This window comes from Amblyraja radiata, chromosome 2 (assembly GCF_010909765.2).
Source record: "Amblyraja radiata isolate CabotCenter1 chromosome 2, sAmbRad1.1.pri, whole genome shotgun sequence".
NCBI classification, from domain to species: domain Eukaryota; kingdom Metazoa; phylum Chordata; class Chondrichthyes; order Rajiformes; family Rajidae; genus Amblyraja; species Amblyraja radiata.
In genome coordinates this window covers 106,238,916-106,256,482 of record NC_045957.1, presented here as the reverse complement: position 1 = coordinate 106,256,482, position 17,567 = coordinate 106,238,916, and the positions used below count along the sequence as shown (strand labels likewise).

General features: G+C 49.6%; 1 protein-coding gene across 2 annotated transcripts in view; it reads right to left on the bottom strand.

Annotated features, from left to right (window-relative positions):
* nmt2 (N-myristoyltransferase 2) overlaps positions 1-17,197 on the bottom strand; it is a 46,603-nt gene extending 29,406 nt beyond the window's left edge. For both annotated transcript variants that reach the window (XM_033012835.1, XM_033012843.1), the window contains exons 1-2: positions 17,051-17,197; positions 5,696-5,834 (exon numbers count right to left, since the gene is read on the bottom strand). In XM_033012835.1, coding sequence (XP_032868726.1) covers positions 5,696-5,834; positions 17,051-17,160 — 249 coding nt within the window. In that variant the 5' untranslated portion in view covers positions 17,161-17,197. The remainder of the gene's footprint in view (positions 1-5,695; positions 5,835-17,050) is intronic.
* Between the last annotated feature and the right edge of the window lie 370 nt (positions 17,198-17,567).

The following is a 17,567-nucleotide window of genomic DNA, read 5'->3' as shown; positions in this document are numbered from 1 at the left end:
ACAATCAGTAAGAACAAAAACTCAATCTCAGTTTGCATCAACTGGTCTCATTCAGAACATAGAAGAAAACAACTGGCATTAGCCAAGTGAGGCGACAGATCGGGACATCCGCACTGATCAGTGGGTTGAATTTGCCCCCTGTGGCCAGGAGTCTGGAATTCCTGCCCTGACGGAGCCAGCATATCCATTACTATAGCCAACATCTGAGGCCGACTGTGGGCTGGTATCTTGGACCCCCCCCCCCGCCCCCAAGGCCGTGACCTCTGTTGGTCTGGCAAAACGGGTAATATGGTAAGGCTCTGGAACCAAGGGTACCTGAAAATTGGTGGTTGTACCTGTAATATCAAAATTACATATTCCATTCAGAAGAGATTGAGGGAAGCAAAATTATAAAACTATAACTTTATAAGCGGTACAATTGCATAGCTGGGTAGAGTTGCTACCTCACAGCGCCAGGAGACCCAGATTTGATCCTGATCTCAGGTGCTGTCTGTGTGGAGTTTGCATGTTCTCCATGTGATTGCGTGGGTTTCCTCCAAGTGCTCTGGTTTCCTCCCAAATCCCAAAGATGTGCGAATTTGCAGGTTAATTGACCTCTGTAAAATTGCCCCTAATGCGCAGGGAATTAAGTAAAAGTGGGTAACAAACACTAGCAGTGTGTTAATGGTCGGCGTGTGAAAAAGAGTTAAATTTGGTCAAGTTTGATTCGTAAATTAAAATGGAGATTTGCTGAAAGAACCCAGAAAACAGTCATCTTTCAAGTTGAATATTTCCCAGCAGAAAAAAAGTATGGGAAATTTTAAAGCTCGGTTTATACTAATCATTGAAACAATGTGTTAACATAGAGATGCATTGTCTGGGCACAGCACCATATTAGATATCTCTCTGAACAGCCTGTCCCAGCTAAGGACAAGGTAGTTGCTCTCATCCAAGTCTTACAAGCTTGTTTTAGTTCACAGACGGATGCCCAATCTGGAAACAAAATGGAGTCATTTGAAAACAAAAAATTGAGTCAGTTGTACTCCCAGAATGGGCAGCTGGACTGAAACTTTCCCAAGATTTGAGAATAAGGCTGACATTGCAAAATTTACCTGTAACGTGCTATTGGTTTAAATTATATATGGGTCCAGCCTCCCTTGTTCACTCAGATTTAGGAGGTGTGTTTATTGATAAGAAATAAGTATAACTGTACTAACTTGTCTTTGTTCGGAGAGTTGTGCGACAAGGAAGCTATAGTATATAGCGTCCAGCACACTCCCGCTAGCGAATAAAAGAATCTTGCCTTACTTTGTGATTGATTTGTCTGTGATAGGTAATCAAACATTGGCGTGGTCGGCAGGATCGAACTTGCGTGGGGAAACTCTAATGGATTTCCAAAGGAGGGAATGAATAGGACACTTAAGAGTTTAAGTAAAGCCTGGACAGGAATGGGTTTTTTACTTCCAGGTTTTTCACCGATTGAACTTCCCTTCTCCCCTCCTCCCCCCTCTTCCCCCATCCCCCTCCCCTCTCTTCTCCCCCTCACCCACTCTCCCCCCCCTCTCTCTCTGGCTTCCCTGCCCCCCTCTCCCCCATCCCCCTCTTCTCTTCCCCCCCCCCCCTCACTCGTTCTCTCTCTCTCTCTCCGTCTCTGCCCCTCTATCTCTGTCTCTGGCCCCTCTCTCTCTACCCCCCCCCCTCCAGATGCGCCTACGGGTTGGGGGAGTGGAACCCTTCATTCTCACTGCTCAATGCACGCCTTCATGTTTCATTCTGACATCACAATGAGGTGGGCGGGCACCATGGCTCAGGTCGGCGCCCGTTTCACACACGCCCGCACGCAGCCTCACTCGGAGTCCTCGGGTCGACGCCTGCCCGCAGTCTCGCTCGGGGTCCTCGGGTCGACGCCCACCCGTCCACGGCCTCGCTCGGGTCCTCAAGTCCATGCCCGCCCGCAGCCTCGCTCGAGTCCACGCTTGCCCGCCGCCTCTCTAAGGGCCCTCGGGACCACGTCAGCCTCGCTCAGGTCCACGCCCGCCCGCCACCTCGCTCAGGGTCCTCGGGTCCAAGTCTGCCCAGGGCCCGCCTTGCTCGGGGTCCTCGGGTCCATGCCCACCCGACTGGGCCTGGGCTGGAGCAGAGCCTGGAGCTGGAGTGAGGGCCGAGCCCGGGGCTTGGGATGAGCCGAAAAAGAGGCCGCCGGTGGAACAAAGGACGAGCCGGAGTCAGGGACGAGCCCAGAGATGAAGCCGGGGCCTGCACTGTAGACTGCGGCGGCCGAGCTGACGGCTGCAGTCTACAGCCAGGGCCGGGCTGAGTACGAGAACCAGGCCGAGTTCCAGGCTCTGGCGCTGCTCTAGGACCTGGGCAAGTGCTGCGGCAGGAGAGGAGGATGAGGGGAATGGGAGTGAGGGGAGGAGGATGAGGGAAATGAGGAGGAGGGAGATGGGATGGGGTCTCTACCTCCCTCACTCTCTGCCTCTCCCCCTCTCTACTCTCCCTCACTATTCCCCTCCCCCTCCACCCCTTCCCCCTCCCTCTCTTCCCTCTCACTCTCTACCCCCTCACTCTCTACCACCTCCCCCTCTTTCCTGCTCCCCCCCCCCCTTCTGCCTCCCCTCTCTGCGCCCCCCCTCCCTCACTACGCAGTGGTGAGTATTGGGACCTATGGGTGAGTGGTGGAGTATTGCGTTCAGGAACCAGCCCTCCCGTGACGCCGCGTGCCCCACCACCCCTCACTCTCTACCCACCTCCCTCTCTACCCCCTCCCCCTCCTTCTACCCTCCTCAGTCATTCCCTCTCTACCCCCTCCCCCTCTACCCCCCTCCTCTCCCTCTCTAGCCGCGCCTGCGCAGTCGGGGGCTATGCGTGTGTGGATAGGGCGGGGCATGGGGAAAAATGAGCGGATGAATAATATTAATATAATATCGGGGGGGGGGGGGGGAGTGTGTGTGTGACGCAGCAGGCCGCACCCCCCCCCACCCCCCCCGTTTTCTGGAAACCCCGGTAAAATGGTACACGATAGCGCTACAATGTTTGGCCCACCTTACTCACCAGTCCTACGGTGTGCATTAGCCAAGTTTTGTTCAGATTCATGTCATATTTTACAAGTTATTGATAATTTAAACACATTTTTTTTTCCATTTGCCCTGCCCTTCAGCCGCGTTCAACGTCACCAGAATTCCGCCAAAACGATACAAGATAGCGGTACAATTTTTGGCCCACCTCACTCACCATTGTCCTGCAATGTGACCTACCAAGTTTAGTTCAGATTGATATTATATTTTGCAAGTTATTGCCATTTTAAACTTTACAAAAAACACTTTTCCACTTGCCCTGCTCGTCAGCCGCGTTTGACGTCATGATGGGATTTAAAACTTAAAAAAATTACTTTTCTACTTACCCTGCCCGTCAGCCGCGTGCGGGATTTGAAATGACTGCGCGTGCGCAATGGGCCCGGTGTCCGCGCGTGTGGATTTTAAAATAACTGAAAGTCTCCCCGCACATGCGTAGTGGTCCCGGTATCTGCACGTGCGGGATTTGAAATGACCGCGGCGCTGGGGCTGGGGGCGGCGGCGCTGCTGCTCCAGGCCTGCGGGGAGGGAGAGGAGTGGGACCCGGGGCAAGAACTAGGCTGCAGCCTGGACCATTCCCTACCCCTTCCCCGGCCGCTTGGCCCGATCCCCCTGACAGTCCCCGCCTCAAGTACAACAAGGATTTGAAATGACTGCGTCGTTGATGCTGGGGCTAGGTCTGGGGGCGGCGGCGCTGCTGCTCCGGGCCCCTGAGGTGGGAGAGGAGTGGGACCCAGGGTCCTCGGCGGCAGCAGCCTCGGCCTCACTGTCCCCCGGCTCCAGGTCGCTCGGCCCGTACCCCCGACAACCCCCGCCTCAAGTACAACTTAATCGCTGATGTGTTGGAGAAAACGGGACCAGCGGTAGTTTACATCGAGATCCTGGGGAGGTGAGGAGGGAGAGTGGGGGATTGAGGGAGAGGAGGGGGTAGGGAAGGAGAGGAAGGGTAAAGTGGGGGAGGGAGAGCGGAGGAGGAGGGAGGGAGAGTGGAGGAGGAGGGGGGGGGGATAGAGGGAGAGGAGGGGGGAGCGGGGGAGGTAGGGAATGGGGGATAGAGGGAGAGGAGGACAGTGGGGGAGGTGAGGAGGGAGAGTGGGATAGGGGGAGGTGAGGAGTGGGATAGAGGGAGAGGAGGGGGTGGGGGGGGGGGTGAGCGGTACTGGGGGGAGGGAGGGAGTGACTGAGAGTAGGGGAAAGAGGGGGGGGTTGGGGGGGGAGGTGAGGGATGTTGCTGCCCTGAGGGATAGCCAAGTCTATCTTTCTTAGCTAACAACCTAACCATCGGCCTCCAAGACGCAGGTAAATTTTCGTGCCTTATTTTTGGGTAAAAAACAGCATCTCCATTGTCGGGAAATACGGTACATGAAGTTTTTTTTTTTTCACAGGAACTATCAATTGGTGTGAATAATGCTCCCAATAATTGCAAACTAAACCCAAATAAGTGTGAGGGGTTACATTTTGAGAGGTCGAACAGAAGAAGAAAGTATACAGTAACGGCAGGTCCTTTAGCAATATTTGTGTACAGACATTTTGAGGTGCAAGTTTATAACTCCCCGAAACTGGCAACACAGGTGGTTGGGATAGTAAAGAAGGCATATGACATGGTCAAGGCACAGTGCATAAAAGGCAGTGAGTCTCATTGCAACTGTATAAAACTTTGGTTAGGCAACATTTGGAGTGTGTGCAGTTTTAGTCACCACACTATGGAAAGGATGCAAATGGAGGCTTTGGATGGGGTGCCAAGGAGACTCACCAGACCGTTGAGTATTTGATGGTAAAGAGTAGAACTTAGTAGGTCAGGCAGTGTTTGCAGGGCGAAAATGGACTGACAAGATTTAGAGTCAGGAACTTCTTTAGACTAATGGAATAGCACGGAGATAGCTTGTAGAAAGAGGTGAGGGGAAGGGTTGAGGAAAATCTAGGAAGCAATAGGTGGATGTAGATGTAAGGTGAAATTGATTGGCAGATGAGTCAAATAGGGGAGAGAAGGGTGGAATTACTCACCAAATATAGCAATGATGAGTGGAGAAGACAAAAGGGTGCAGGTGGAAAAACCAAATACTGGAGGGCACAGGCTTGCGGTTAAAGGAAGAAAGTTTGAAGGTGATTTGCAAGGCAAGTTTTGTTTTACACAAGAAGCGGTAAGATGCTTGGAAAATGCTACTAGGAGAGTTGGTAAAAGCAGATATGATAGCAACATTGAAGAGACATTAGGACAGACATATGAATAGGTAGGGTAAAGGGGAAAATGGACCATGGCATTCACGTGGAATTCGGTTTACTTGGCGTCATGATCAGTGCAGGCAAGGTGGGTTCTAGGGCCTGTGCTTTTGCTGTACTTTTCTATGTTCTAAAAAGGGGAAATATAATTGGTAGCCATAGGTGTAACAAAAAAAAGATTGTTTTTTTATCCTGATTTGTAATCATACTCCCATAACCCTAGTACTGATATAGGTAACATCTACAGTGTTCTAAACAAATCAAGCAGTTAACTGGCAGATATAATCAAATTCAATCGAATTATCAAACTGCAATGATATAAAACATAGATTCTCATTCTGAGATAACATCGCCCTGGAAATTAAGACCTTCAATGTTTAGCACGCACTGGAAATTTGTAAAACACAAAACGGTGACTTTACTTTTGAAGGAGGCTGTTGTACTTTGATTTCTTGTGAATCTGAAGCAGAGTCTGATTTGGTGCTGGCAGAACTGGGCTTTTCCTTCTTCTTTTTCTGTTTTTTCTTTTTCTTTCTGGCCCCAGTATCCCCTCCAGGACTTCTGACAAAACAAGTTTAGAATAAGGGTAAATGTGGATATTGTAGCAAATAATTTAGTTAGCTATATAACAATTCATTAATGGCACAAATATCAACAGTCTATTTGCACAGAAAGAGAAAGGGTTACTTAGTCCATTAAATTTTACCACAGCAGTCTTTCATTCAGAATTCAAAATTAACTAGTTTCCTCTACATCGTGACTTGAGGGCTAAACATAAATATACATTGTAGAAAGAGCATACATGTTGGACATACTCATTGAGTATTATGAACAAGAACAAGAATACTGGCCAAATTTTTGTGCCTTCCACCACAGTGCTGTGGTGGATGTTTGTGTTACAGTTTTATTGTGTGTTCTTTATTATTGTACTGCTGCTGACAACCCAAATTTCCACCAACCCTGGTTGTGTGGCAATAAATTATATCTATCTATCTATCTATCTATCATTTTAAGGTGGCTTGGCAAGGTGGGATGCTAAGAGGAAGTTTTATCCAATGGGGGGCAAACACAGTGCCCTCCATAATGTTTGGGACAAAGACCCATCATTTATTTATTTGCCTCTGTACTCCACAATTTGAGATTTGTAATAGAAAAAAATCACATGTTGTTAAAGTGCACATAGTCAGATTTTATTAAAGGGTATTTTTACACATTTTGGTTTCACCATGTAGAAAATACAGCTGTGTTTATGCATAGTCCCCCCATTTCAGGGCACCATAATGTTTGCGACACATGGCTTCACAGGTGTTTGTAATTGCTCAGGTGTGTTTAATTGCCTCCTTAATGCAGGTATAAGAGAGCTCTCAGCACCTAGTCCTTCCATTACCTTTGGAAACTTCTATTGCTGTTTATCAACATGAGGACCAAAGTTGTGCCAATGAAAGTCAAAGAAGCCATTATGAGATTGAGAAACAAGAATAAAACTGCAGAGACATCAGCCAAACCTTACGCTTACCAAAATCAACTGTTTTGAACATAGTTAAGAAGAAAGAGAGCACTGGAGAGCTTACTAATCGCAAAGGGAATGGCAGGCCAATGAAGACCTCCACAGCTGATGACAGAAGAATTCTCTCTACAATAAAGAAAAATCCCCAAACACCTGTCCTACAGATCAGAAACACTCTTCAGGAGTCAGGTGTGGATTTGTCAAGGAACATCCTATCTGCTCAAGTTCACACAAATGCCTCAAAACTCATTGGCCGGCAGTTCATTCAACAGCAAATCAATGATCCCAAACATATTGCTAAAGCAACAAAGGAGTTTTTCAAGGCTAAAAAATGGTCAATTCTTGAGTGGCCAAGTCAATCACCTGATCTGAACCCAATTGAGAATGCCTTTTATAGGCTGAAGAAAAAAATGAAGGGGACTAGCCCCCCCAAAAAGCATAAGCTAAAGATGGCTGCAATACAGGCCTGGCAGAGCATCAACAGAGAATACACCCAGCAACTGGTGATGCCCATGAATCGCAGACTTCAAGCAGTCATTGCAAGCAAAGGATACGCAACAAAATCCTAAACATGACTACTTTAATTTACATGACATTGCGGTGTCCCGAACATTATGGTGCCCTGAAATAGGGGGACTATGTATAAACAGTGCTGTAATTTCTACAGGGTGAAACCAAAATGTATAAAAATGGCCTTTACAGGTGCACAACCTTTTATCCGAAATTCCAAATAACGAAAAGCTCCGAATAGCGGACATTTTTTCGGTCCTTGAAGAAAGGTCCTTGAAGACGTTCGCCGAGGGCGGCCCGCAGAGGTGACAGCAGAACCTCCGGTCGGTCGTCGAAGAAAGGGGAACTAAATCCCCATTCATAGAAGAGAAGGTGAGGATATATTGCGCGGGAGGGTTAATAATTGACAATCTGCTGCTGCCTGCCCGCTGAGTTAAAAAGTTCCCACGGTAGACTCACGATACACAGTGTATCGTGAGTCTTGCGTGGGAACTTTTTAACTCAGCGGGCAGGCAGCAGCAGATTGTCGCTCCCTTCAGTTTCACCCCACCTACACCCCTCTGCTTCCCGGCCATGTGTGTGACCCCTTCCCTCCCCTCTCCAGCTCCCCGCCCATTGCACCGGCGCGGGGGCTTTGCACTGTCTTCACGTCAGCGATGCCAGCAGGTCAGTGCCAGTCACCAGAGACATCAGGACCAACGGGACACCGACCCCCAAGCCCACTGCAAGCACGGAGATCCCAGAGACACACAGCCAGCAGCAGCCCAGCCCCGTTCCAACTCCAGAGGAACATGCTCCCCGTAGGGACAGAAGCTGATGGTGTGCAAGGTACGTCTTGTTCTTGGGGTTGCGGAAGAGGGGGCGCAGCTCGGGCTGTGACGTCAGGACCAATGGGACACCGTCTGCAAGCACGGAGATCCCAGAGACTCACAGCCAGCAGCAACTCTAGCCCAGCCCCGTTCCAACTCCAGAGGAACTAGGGTTGCGGATGAGGGGGCGCAGCTCGGGCTGTGGGCGAACTGCCACTTGTCGCTGTAGCGGTCCATCGGGGAGCGGGTTCCTGTTGGTCCTGACGTCTCCGGCCACCCCCCTGGACAGGAGCTGAGACTGGGAACTGTACCGCCCTTGCCCCCTCCCTCGGCAACTGCAAACAACCCCACTCTCCTGGGGCGGTACAGTTCCCAGTCTCAGCTCCTGTACAGGGGGTTGGCCGGAGACGTCAGGACCACCAGAAGCCGCTCCTCGATGGGCCGCTACGGCGACAAGTGGCAGTTCGCCCACAGCCCGAGCTGCGCCCCCTCATCGGGACACCGACCCCCAGGCCCACTGCAAGCACGGAGATCCCAGATCAGCAACTCCAGCCCAGCCCCGCTCCAACTCCAGAGGAACACGCTCCCCGTAGGGGCAGAAGCTGATAGTGTGCAAGGTACGTATTGTTCTTGGGGTGGCGCAGCTCGGGCTGTGGGCGAACTGCCACTTGTCGCCGTAGCGGCCCATCAGGGAGCAGATTCCTCTGGAGTTGGAGGGGGAGGGGGGTATTGTGCTGTTTGATCGCCCCCTGCTATCCCAGGGACAGGGAGACGCAGCGGCTTTTGAGAATGGTGGGCAATCACTTCCAAAGTTCTGCCCACACAGTCAGTACACCTCTCCTACACTTGTCTCCCGCACTAAGATCATCTCGCAGAGAATGATCCCAGCCTAACCCTCCCTATTCTCTCCTATTCTGCAAGAAAAAAACACATTGAAGACTCAAACTCGCGATCGAGTAACTGCCGGGATCGAGGCGCAAACTCGCGACCTTGCGGATATGAGCCGAGCACTCTACCACTGAGCCAGCCGTTAAAATCTACGCTAAAAATCTTCCATTCCGAAAGCCGAAAAATTCCGAATTACGAAAAGTGTCTGGTCCCAAGGCTTTCGGATAAAAGGTTGTGCACCTGTATTAAAATCTGAGAATGTGCACTTTAACCATATGTAATTTTTATTCTTACAAATCTCAAATTATGGAGTACAGAAGCAAATAAATAAATGATAGGTCTTTGTCTCAAATATTGTGAAGGGCACTGTATAAAGAGAAACTGGCTAGCCTGGGGCTCTTTTTCCCCAGGAGCATAGGAGGCTGAGAGGCGACCGAGTTATATAAAATCATGAAGAGCTTTGATGAGGTGAATGGTCATTTTTGTTCTCAGGCTGAGGAGTTCTAACTGGACTTTTATTTAAGATAAGAGGAGAAAGATTTAAAGGGGAGCTGACAGGCGACTTTTTAAACACAGAAGGTGGTAGGTATGTGAAATCAGCTGCAGAGGTGGTTACGGTAGGCACAATTATAAAAAAAACATATTTTGGACAGATACATGGATAGCAATGGTTTGGAGGGATATAGGCCAAATGGAACCCACTGAGGTAGACTACTTATTTGTCATGGATAATTGGACTGAAGGGACTTTTTCTATCCTGTAGAACTCTGCAATTCGCTATAACTCGAGTTGAAAACAATTTCTTGAATATTGTCAAAACTAGTCTTTAAGTTAAGCTTCTACCAGAAGCTCACAAATATAATATCCTGCTCCAGCTATTCATAAGCGGATCATAATGGGGATAAATAATCATGCCAGGTTTAGCCTGCAAGTTTCAAACATCAATTCCTTCACTCTTCTGTACAACAATAAGCTTCAATTTATTTTCATATTATCTGTAAACTTTTTCTGTCCAGAAGTTTTGTATGTTCAATTCAAAGCTAGAGAAAGGAATGGAGGTGGAAGGGGTGAAATAGGTGCAAGTCCAGGTGGGGCACAGGGGAGAGAGGGAAGGGCTGGAAGAAGGGGAAGGGGTGGTAGTTACCTAAAATTGGGGAATTCAATGTTCAAAGAGATGCTGCCCGACCTACTGAATTACTCTAACACTGTGTGTCTTTGTTTCCAAACCAGTCTCTGCAGTTCCTTATTTCTATACTGTATAACATCTCACTTACCAAATATCAGTCTCAAAGTTTTCATAAGTTATCTTACATACTTTATCTTCGGCAACAAATCGCATTGATTGCACACAAATCCATTCTTCAATGCCTTTTCCAACTTTGTCACATTTGTATCAAAATGGAAATTGCTCAGTCTGAAGTACTTAGACTTGATAAAAGCACTGCAAAAGCTTTAATATCACTTGGGCGATAGAGTTAACAGAGGAGTCCAAGACTCGGAACCCGTGATGCCATTAACCACTACTTTCTTACAACTTCTGTTTGGAGTTCTCCAAAGTACAGTAAACCCTCATTATAACGGACCAGGTGAGTGAGGGGGAGCCCCATGGTGACTGAGCACAACCTGTTGTTGGCAGCGGCCTAAAGAAAGCTGCTCCTCAGGGCTACAACTCGAGTTGCAAGAACAGCTGCATCAACCAAACCATGCGGTGGGTGAAGACGGGCTTGCTGGTACACATTGCGAGCCTGATATGGCATCAGAAGCAAGGCTGGAGGCGGTGGGAGCCAGGGGTGGTGACAACAGGTCTGAAATCCCTCATACAGTGGTCCGTTAAAACCAGCATTTACCGTACCTCAAAACAATAGCAATAAAAAAAATAAGCTTACCTAAGGTGCATAATTATAAATGCGGATTACAATCAAACTAAACCGGGGCAATGAAAAAATGGTTCAATTTTACAAAGGCCCCGCATAGATCAATTTTGTCCTTGTCAGAAAATACTCAACGTTCACAGCATAAGCATATCTCCACAATACTGTAATGAATGGCACTAAAAGCATATGTCTGACAAGAAACTACTCAGGTTCATAGAATCATGCAGCTGGGAAACATGCCCTTCAGCCCATGCTGACCAGGTTTTATAGCTGAGCTAGTCCCAACTGTCTGCATTACGCTTATATCCCTCTAAACCTTTCCCATCTGTGTACCTGCCTGATGTATTTTAAATATCACCAACCTGCTTGCCTCTATAGCTTCCTATCTCAGCTTGTTCCATATACGCACCACTCACTGCATTACAAAATCGCCCCTCAGGTCTCTTATAAATCTTTCCTTCCCACTGTAAACCCAATTCTCGACTTTTCTACCCTGGGGAACAAAATCTGTAACTATTCACATTATCTATGCCTCATTATTTTGTAAACCTCAATAAAGTTATCCCTCAGCCTTGAGTGCTTCAAGGAAAAAAGTGCCCGTAAGTGTCACTCCATCCACAACCACTTTAACAGCTGTATACCGCAAACACAAGATACAGATAGTTCTGCCATAAAATGATAGTTGCATTCCTAAGAAACCTTTTGTCATAGAAAACTGCATTATTAAAAAGTTGTATTAATGGGGAAAAAAAGGGGTGGGGGGGGGAAACAAAGTTTGAGACTCGCAATAAAAAAATTATCTTTCATACAGGATTTTAAAAAATGAAAGTGTATTTAATGACTGTTCATTTATTTTATTGCTGCAGGCTACAACTCATAAAAGTTGTATGTTGCACTGTTTAATAGAATATCATTGCACAAGGATCAACAGAAGTAATTACATGTCAATTTCCAAAGTATCTCTCTTAAATGATCTACGGTGAAACTGGCAGCCTGGGTTCTTATGAAACAATGGTGTCTGAGTACCGCAGGGAGGTTACATAAAAAGTTATAAACAGGTATTTATAAGCGAATTCAGCATTCCGAAAAACGCAAGGAATCATGGGAATTGTCAAAGGTCACTCACTATAAAGAAAAAGCTGGCTGCATAAACTATGTAAATTCTTATCTTTATTCATGATTTATGTGTAAAGATATATTTATTCTGAGGAATGGGGTGTCAAGTAGCGGGAGAGTGGGTGTAACAGCTAGAGGGAGCAGATGCCAAAGGGAGACGGGAGATCGCGCACAGACCTGTGCCTCATCCGCAGCTTGGGTCGAGCCCGTGTCCCCGGCGCCAGGATGCTGCCGAGCAGCCACTGGACCGCCCCATCCCCCCCCCCGGTGACCCGTCCCCGCCATGGGGCGAACCCGGAGCGCTGGCCCACAGGGGAGGGGGAGGGCGGCGTCTGCTCCAGCCCGGCACCACTCCTACTCCCGAGGAACCCATTTATTTTCTCCGGGGATGCTGCCCGTCCAGCCAAGCCGCCGCAGCACACCGCGCGCACCCCCACCAACGACCAGCGTTCTGCCCCCACCGGTGCCGGGGAGGTTGGCCGGCCGCGCCAGACCAGATTAGGGAGGCACAGGAGCTGCTCGGCAGGGTCTCGACGGAGTGCGAGAAAGTGAGCCTCCACCTCAATGCCAAGAAGATGGAGTACTTGGCGTTCAACGTTGGTGACCAGGAGCCTCTCAAGACCAGTGTACTTCAAGTACTTGAGAGCGAGGATGCAGAGCTCGGAGAATGACATCAAGGTTTGGAAAGCACTCGCATGGAAAGTCCTCAATAACATGGGGAAAATCTGGACGTCTCGGTGTCTAAGGGTCTCAAACTGAGATTCTTCCATGCAACTGTAGAGACATATTATTGTATGGGTGTGAGGTCCTGGGCCTCTTCCATGGCCAGAGTGAGACTACCGTAAATTGGAGGAGCATCACCTCATATTTCGCTTGGGCAGTTTACACCCCAGCGATATGAACATTGACCTCCAATTTCAGGTAGTCCCTGCTTTCTTCGCCGCTTCCCAGGTCTCCCTCAGCCCACTGTCTCTGCCTCTTCCTTTCTTCTTCCCGCCCCACCCTCACATCAGTCTGAAGAAGCGTCCCAAAACGTTGCCTATTTCCTTCGCTCCATAGATACTGCCCCATCTGCTGAGTTTCTCCAGCATTTATGTCTACCCATTCACACCAGTTCTGTTATCCCACTTTCCTCACCCACTCCCTACACATTTACAGAGTTAAATTAAGTTAACCTACAAAGTCAATGCGTTTTTGGGATGTGGGAGGAAACCCACATGCTTGCAGGGAGAATGCGCAAATTCAACACAGACAGTGCCCAAGAACAGGATCGAACACAGATCTCTGGTGTGTGAGGCAGAAAGTCCACCAGCTGTGCCACTATATTTTATTTTCCAACACACAAAAAATTATACGTGTAAAAACTTTGGTTACTAAAAAAAAAGAAACTAGCGATTTTCAGTCTTAAATCTCTAAGTGGTGCTATGTTCCCCTTTACAGCTACTGTATGTTTTAATTCAGTTCAAGACTATGGGGCAGTACATTGGCCATAAAGTTGCTGCCTAAAATTGCCAGAGACCCGGAATTGATCCTGAATGTGGGTGTTGTCTGTATGGAGTTTTGTTTTCTGGTTTATAACATTGTTTACAGAGTACTATGTTTACATATTCTGTTGTGCTGCTGGAAGTAAGGATTTCATTGTTCTAACTGGGGTGTGAGAGAATAAAACACTCTTGACTTACGTCGATAATGTGTGGGATAGAACTAGTGTACGGGTGATCGGCAGTCGGCGTGGACTCGGTGGGCCGAAGGGCCTGTTTCCACGCTGTATCTTTAAATTAAACTAAAAACACTAAAACCAGAGGGAGTCTAAAGAAGGGTCTCTACCGGAAACGTCACACAATTTCTTCTATCCAGAGATGCTGGCTGCTCCATGGAGTTCCCCCGCACAATTAAAGCATGGAATAATCTTCACCCTACGAAAGGTACCCAACCAGACACAACTAAATTTAAAGTAGCTCTTTTTTCCCCAAGAACCCTTTTTTTCTTAAGTCTTCTTCTTCTTTCGTGTGGCGTGCACAGCCTAAAGTTGTAGGACAACTTGTTCTATTTGATCTTCTGTTTGTGCACATCGAGTTGATTGAATTAGTCGAAACAGGGCGGACCACGTGAAGGTTGCAATCTTCCACCCCCGCCTAAGTCCAAGTCAAAAGTCAAGAGAGTTTTATTGTCATGTGTCCCAGATAGGACAATGAAATTCTTGCTTGATGCAGCACAACAGAATATGTAAACATAATACAGAACAGGATAATGCAATAGGCTGTTATTTTTCAGAGTTTGGAGTTTGGTTGTGGTGGGTCCACTCTAGTTTAAATTCCATTTGGAATATTTTTGGAGGACCAAGAAACCAAGAAGCAAGGGTTACTCCAGGGAGTTACTCCAGCTCCAGGGAGTAATTCTGCGTTGGTTTTCAGCGGTCGCGGTGAGGCGGCGACCGTACAGCATTGACGGCCAGATCTCCCACAATGCAATGGGAGGGAGAATGTGGCCGCCGCCAATCAGTTGCCGTGGCAGTGCGCATGTGCAGGGCGGCACGTGCGCACAACCACGGCCGATGATGTGCTGGCCGTGGCAGTGCGCATGTGCAAGGGGAGGACGTGCAGGCCGTGGCAGTGCACATGTATAAGGGGGCCTGCCGTGCCGAGCGGATACATATTGTGGTTGGTAGGCAGATGACAACCAGCTCATACAATTTCGTTGTGACATTTGGCCAAAGCTCTCTGAAAAACATTATATAGCCCATAATTGGAGAATGTTCTATATTATGAAAAATTTTTTTTTTTTTAATGCAAGTTCAGTTACCATAGTTACACCAAATCCAAATTGCTGTAATATTTAATTTCTAAATGAACTACTGCTTTACAAATTCTTTAGTTGAAGAAATAATTCCCATTTGTCATTTTCACACCTGCATTGAGATGTTGAATCTTTCAGGATTCAACAAGCACACAATTCAAGGACATCATTCTGAACATCACCTCATAATTTGCTTGGGTAGTTTACACCCCAGCGGTATGAACATTGGCTTCTCTAACTTCAGATAGCCCTTGCTTTCCCCCTCTATCCCCTCCCCAGATCTCCCACTAGTCTGAAGGGCCTGTCCCACTTTGGCGATTTTTTTGGCAACTGCCGGCGACTGTCACAGTCGAAGCAGGTTGCCGAAGAAGCGGCGACTGGACACCCCCTATAACAATGTCTACGACAATGTCCACAACAACCTACCACCTAGTCGACGTCAAGCTACAGTAAGCTACCGACAACCGGCAACCCAATCGTCGCAACTTAGGACGTCCACCTAAGACCACAGGCGACAATCGAAGTCAAACTACATCCACCTACGACAGCAACGACCCTGTCGGCGACAACTGAAGACAATCCAGTCGTTTGACGTAGGTAGTCGCCAATGGAATTCACCGGTCAACACCCGGCAACAACCAATATCACCTGGTGACAACCTGCATCGTCCTGGCGACATCCTACGACAGCACCTTCGACAGGAGAAGACAAGCTACGTCAAGCCCACTGTCGCCGAAAAGTTTTGAACATTTCAAAATCCAGCAGTGACAAGAAAAACGTTACGACTCTTTAGGTGATTTGAGGAGACTACTCACGACCATACAGGCGCCACCCCGTGACCATGTGGCAACAGCCTAGTCGCCTGTAGTCGCCGAAGTGGGACAGGCCCTTTACTGTCCGACTACATTCTATCTTTGTCCCGCCCACTCCCGTCATGAGTCTGAAAAAGGGTCTCGACTCGAAACGTCCCCCATTCCTTCTCTCCAGAGATGCTGCCTGTCCCGCTGAGATCCTCCAGCATTTTGTGTTTCCCTTCGATTTAAACCAGCATCTGTTCTTTCCGAAATCATTTAAGAACTTATCCAATTAAATGCATGTCCAAATGAATTTCAAGCAATACTACTGAATTGACAAATTGAGGAAGAGATGGGGGGGAGAGCAGGGGAGATGGGGGGTGAAGGGGGAGATGGGGAAGATGGAGAGCTAGGTGGGGAGAGATGGGGGGGGGGGGATGAGGGGGAGATGGGGGGGAAGAGGGGAAGATGGGGGGAGAGGGGTAGAGGAGGAGATGGGGTGTACAGATGTGGGGGGAGGGGAGATGGGGGGGGATGGGGAGATGGGGGAGATGATGGGGTAGATGGGGGAAGAGAGGGGAGATGGGGGAGAGAGGGGAATATGTGGGGAGGGGGTGAGGGGAAGGTGGGGGGGAGATGGTGGGGAGGGGGGAGATGGTGGGGAGGGGGAAATGGTGGGGAGGGGAGATGGGGAGATGATGGGGGAGAGGGAGAAGGGGGAGACGATGGGGGGGGGGGAGACGATGGGGGGGAGGAGAGAGGAGGGGGGAGAGGAGAGAGGGGGAGAGGAGAGAGGGGGGGGGAGAGAGGAGGGGGGGAGAGAGGAGGGGGGGGGGAGAGGAGGGGGGGAGAGAGGGGGGGGGGAGAGAGGGGGGGGGGAGAGAGGGGGGGGGGAGAGAGGGGGGGGGGAGAGAGGGGGGGGGGAGAGAGGGGGGGGGAGAGAGAGGGGGGAGAGATGGGAGAGGGGGAGAGGGGGGAGAGAGGGAGGGGGGGGGGAGAGGGGGAGGAGGAGGGAGGGGGGGGGGGAGGAGGAGAGAGGGAGAGGAGGAGAGAGGGAGAGGAGGAGAGGAGAGGGGGGAGGAGATGGAGGGGAGGAGGGGGGTTGAAGAGATGGGGATGTGTGGGGGTGGAGAGGAGGATATGAGAGTGAGTAGGAGGTGGGGTTGAGGAGGGCCTGTAGCGGAGGTGACTGGGTTTTGAATGAGAGATTGGACGGGTTGTGGAGAAGCTCTGGACAACCAGCGCATTATTGTTGCCGTTGTATCCCCGCTGCGGCCCGATGGTTATTAGTGGAGGGGGAGCGGGTATCCGACCCCTCTCTCCCCGCCGCCGCCGCCGTCCATCCCCGGGTCCGGGTCCAGGTGCGCGGTGGCGGCGGCGGTGGCGGTGATGGTGACGGGCCCACAGGCCGGAGTCGGCAGCTCTCTCTCCCTCTCCCGGCCCCTCCCTCCCTCCCTCCCGCAGCCCAGTCCCCAACCCTCACCTGTGCGTCTGCTCATTCTCCTCCTCGTTGTCTCCGTCGATGCCGCAGGTGTCGTGGTCGTCCAGCTCCAGACTCTGCTGACTGCCCGCAGACTCGCTGTCCTCCGCCATGGTGCAGGCGCCGCCGAGCCGAGCCGAGCCGAGCCAGGCCGGGGGGGGGAGCGGCGACAGCGCCGCCGTGCGGCCCACACTGGCATAACCCCCCACCGCAACTCGGGATCGGGAGAAGGAGAAGGAATGGGTGACGCTTCAGGTCGAGACCCTTCTTCAGACTGATGAATTTCCGTCCTGATGCAGGAGCTCGATCCAAAATGCTGACCACAGATGCTGCTCTACTAGCTGCTTGCCTACAGTTTTTTAACTACCTTAAATTACTACACGTTCACTGTCATATGCACTAGTATAGTGAGGTACAGGTACAATGAAAAATCAGCATCAGTACAGAAAAAGCAGCATCAGCTAATTGACTGTTGTTAGTTGGATTGTCTTCCAAACCAGGGGGAAAAACATTCTGCCTT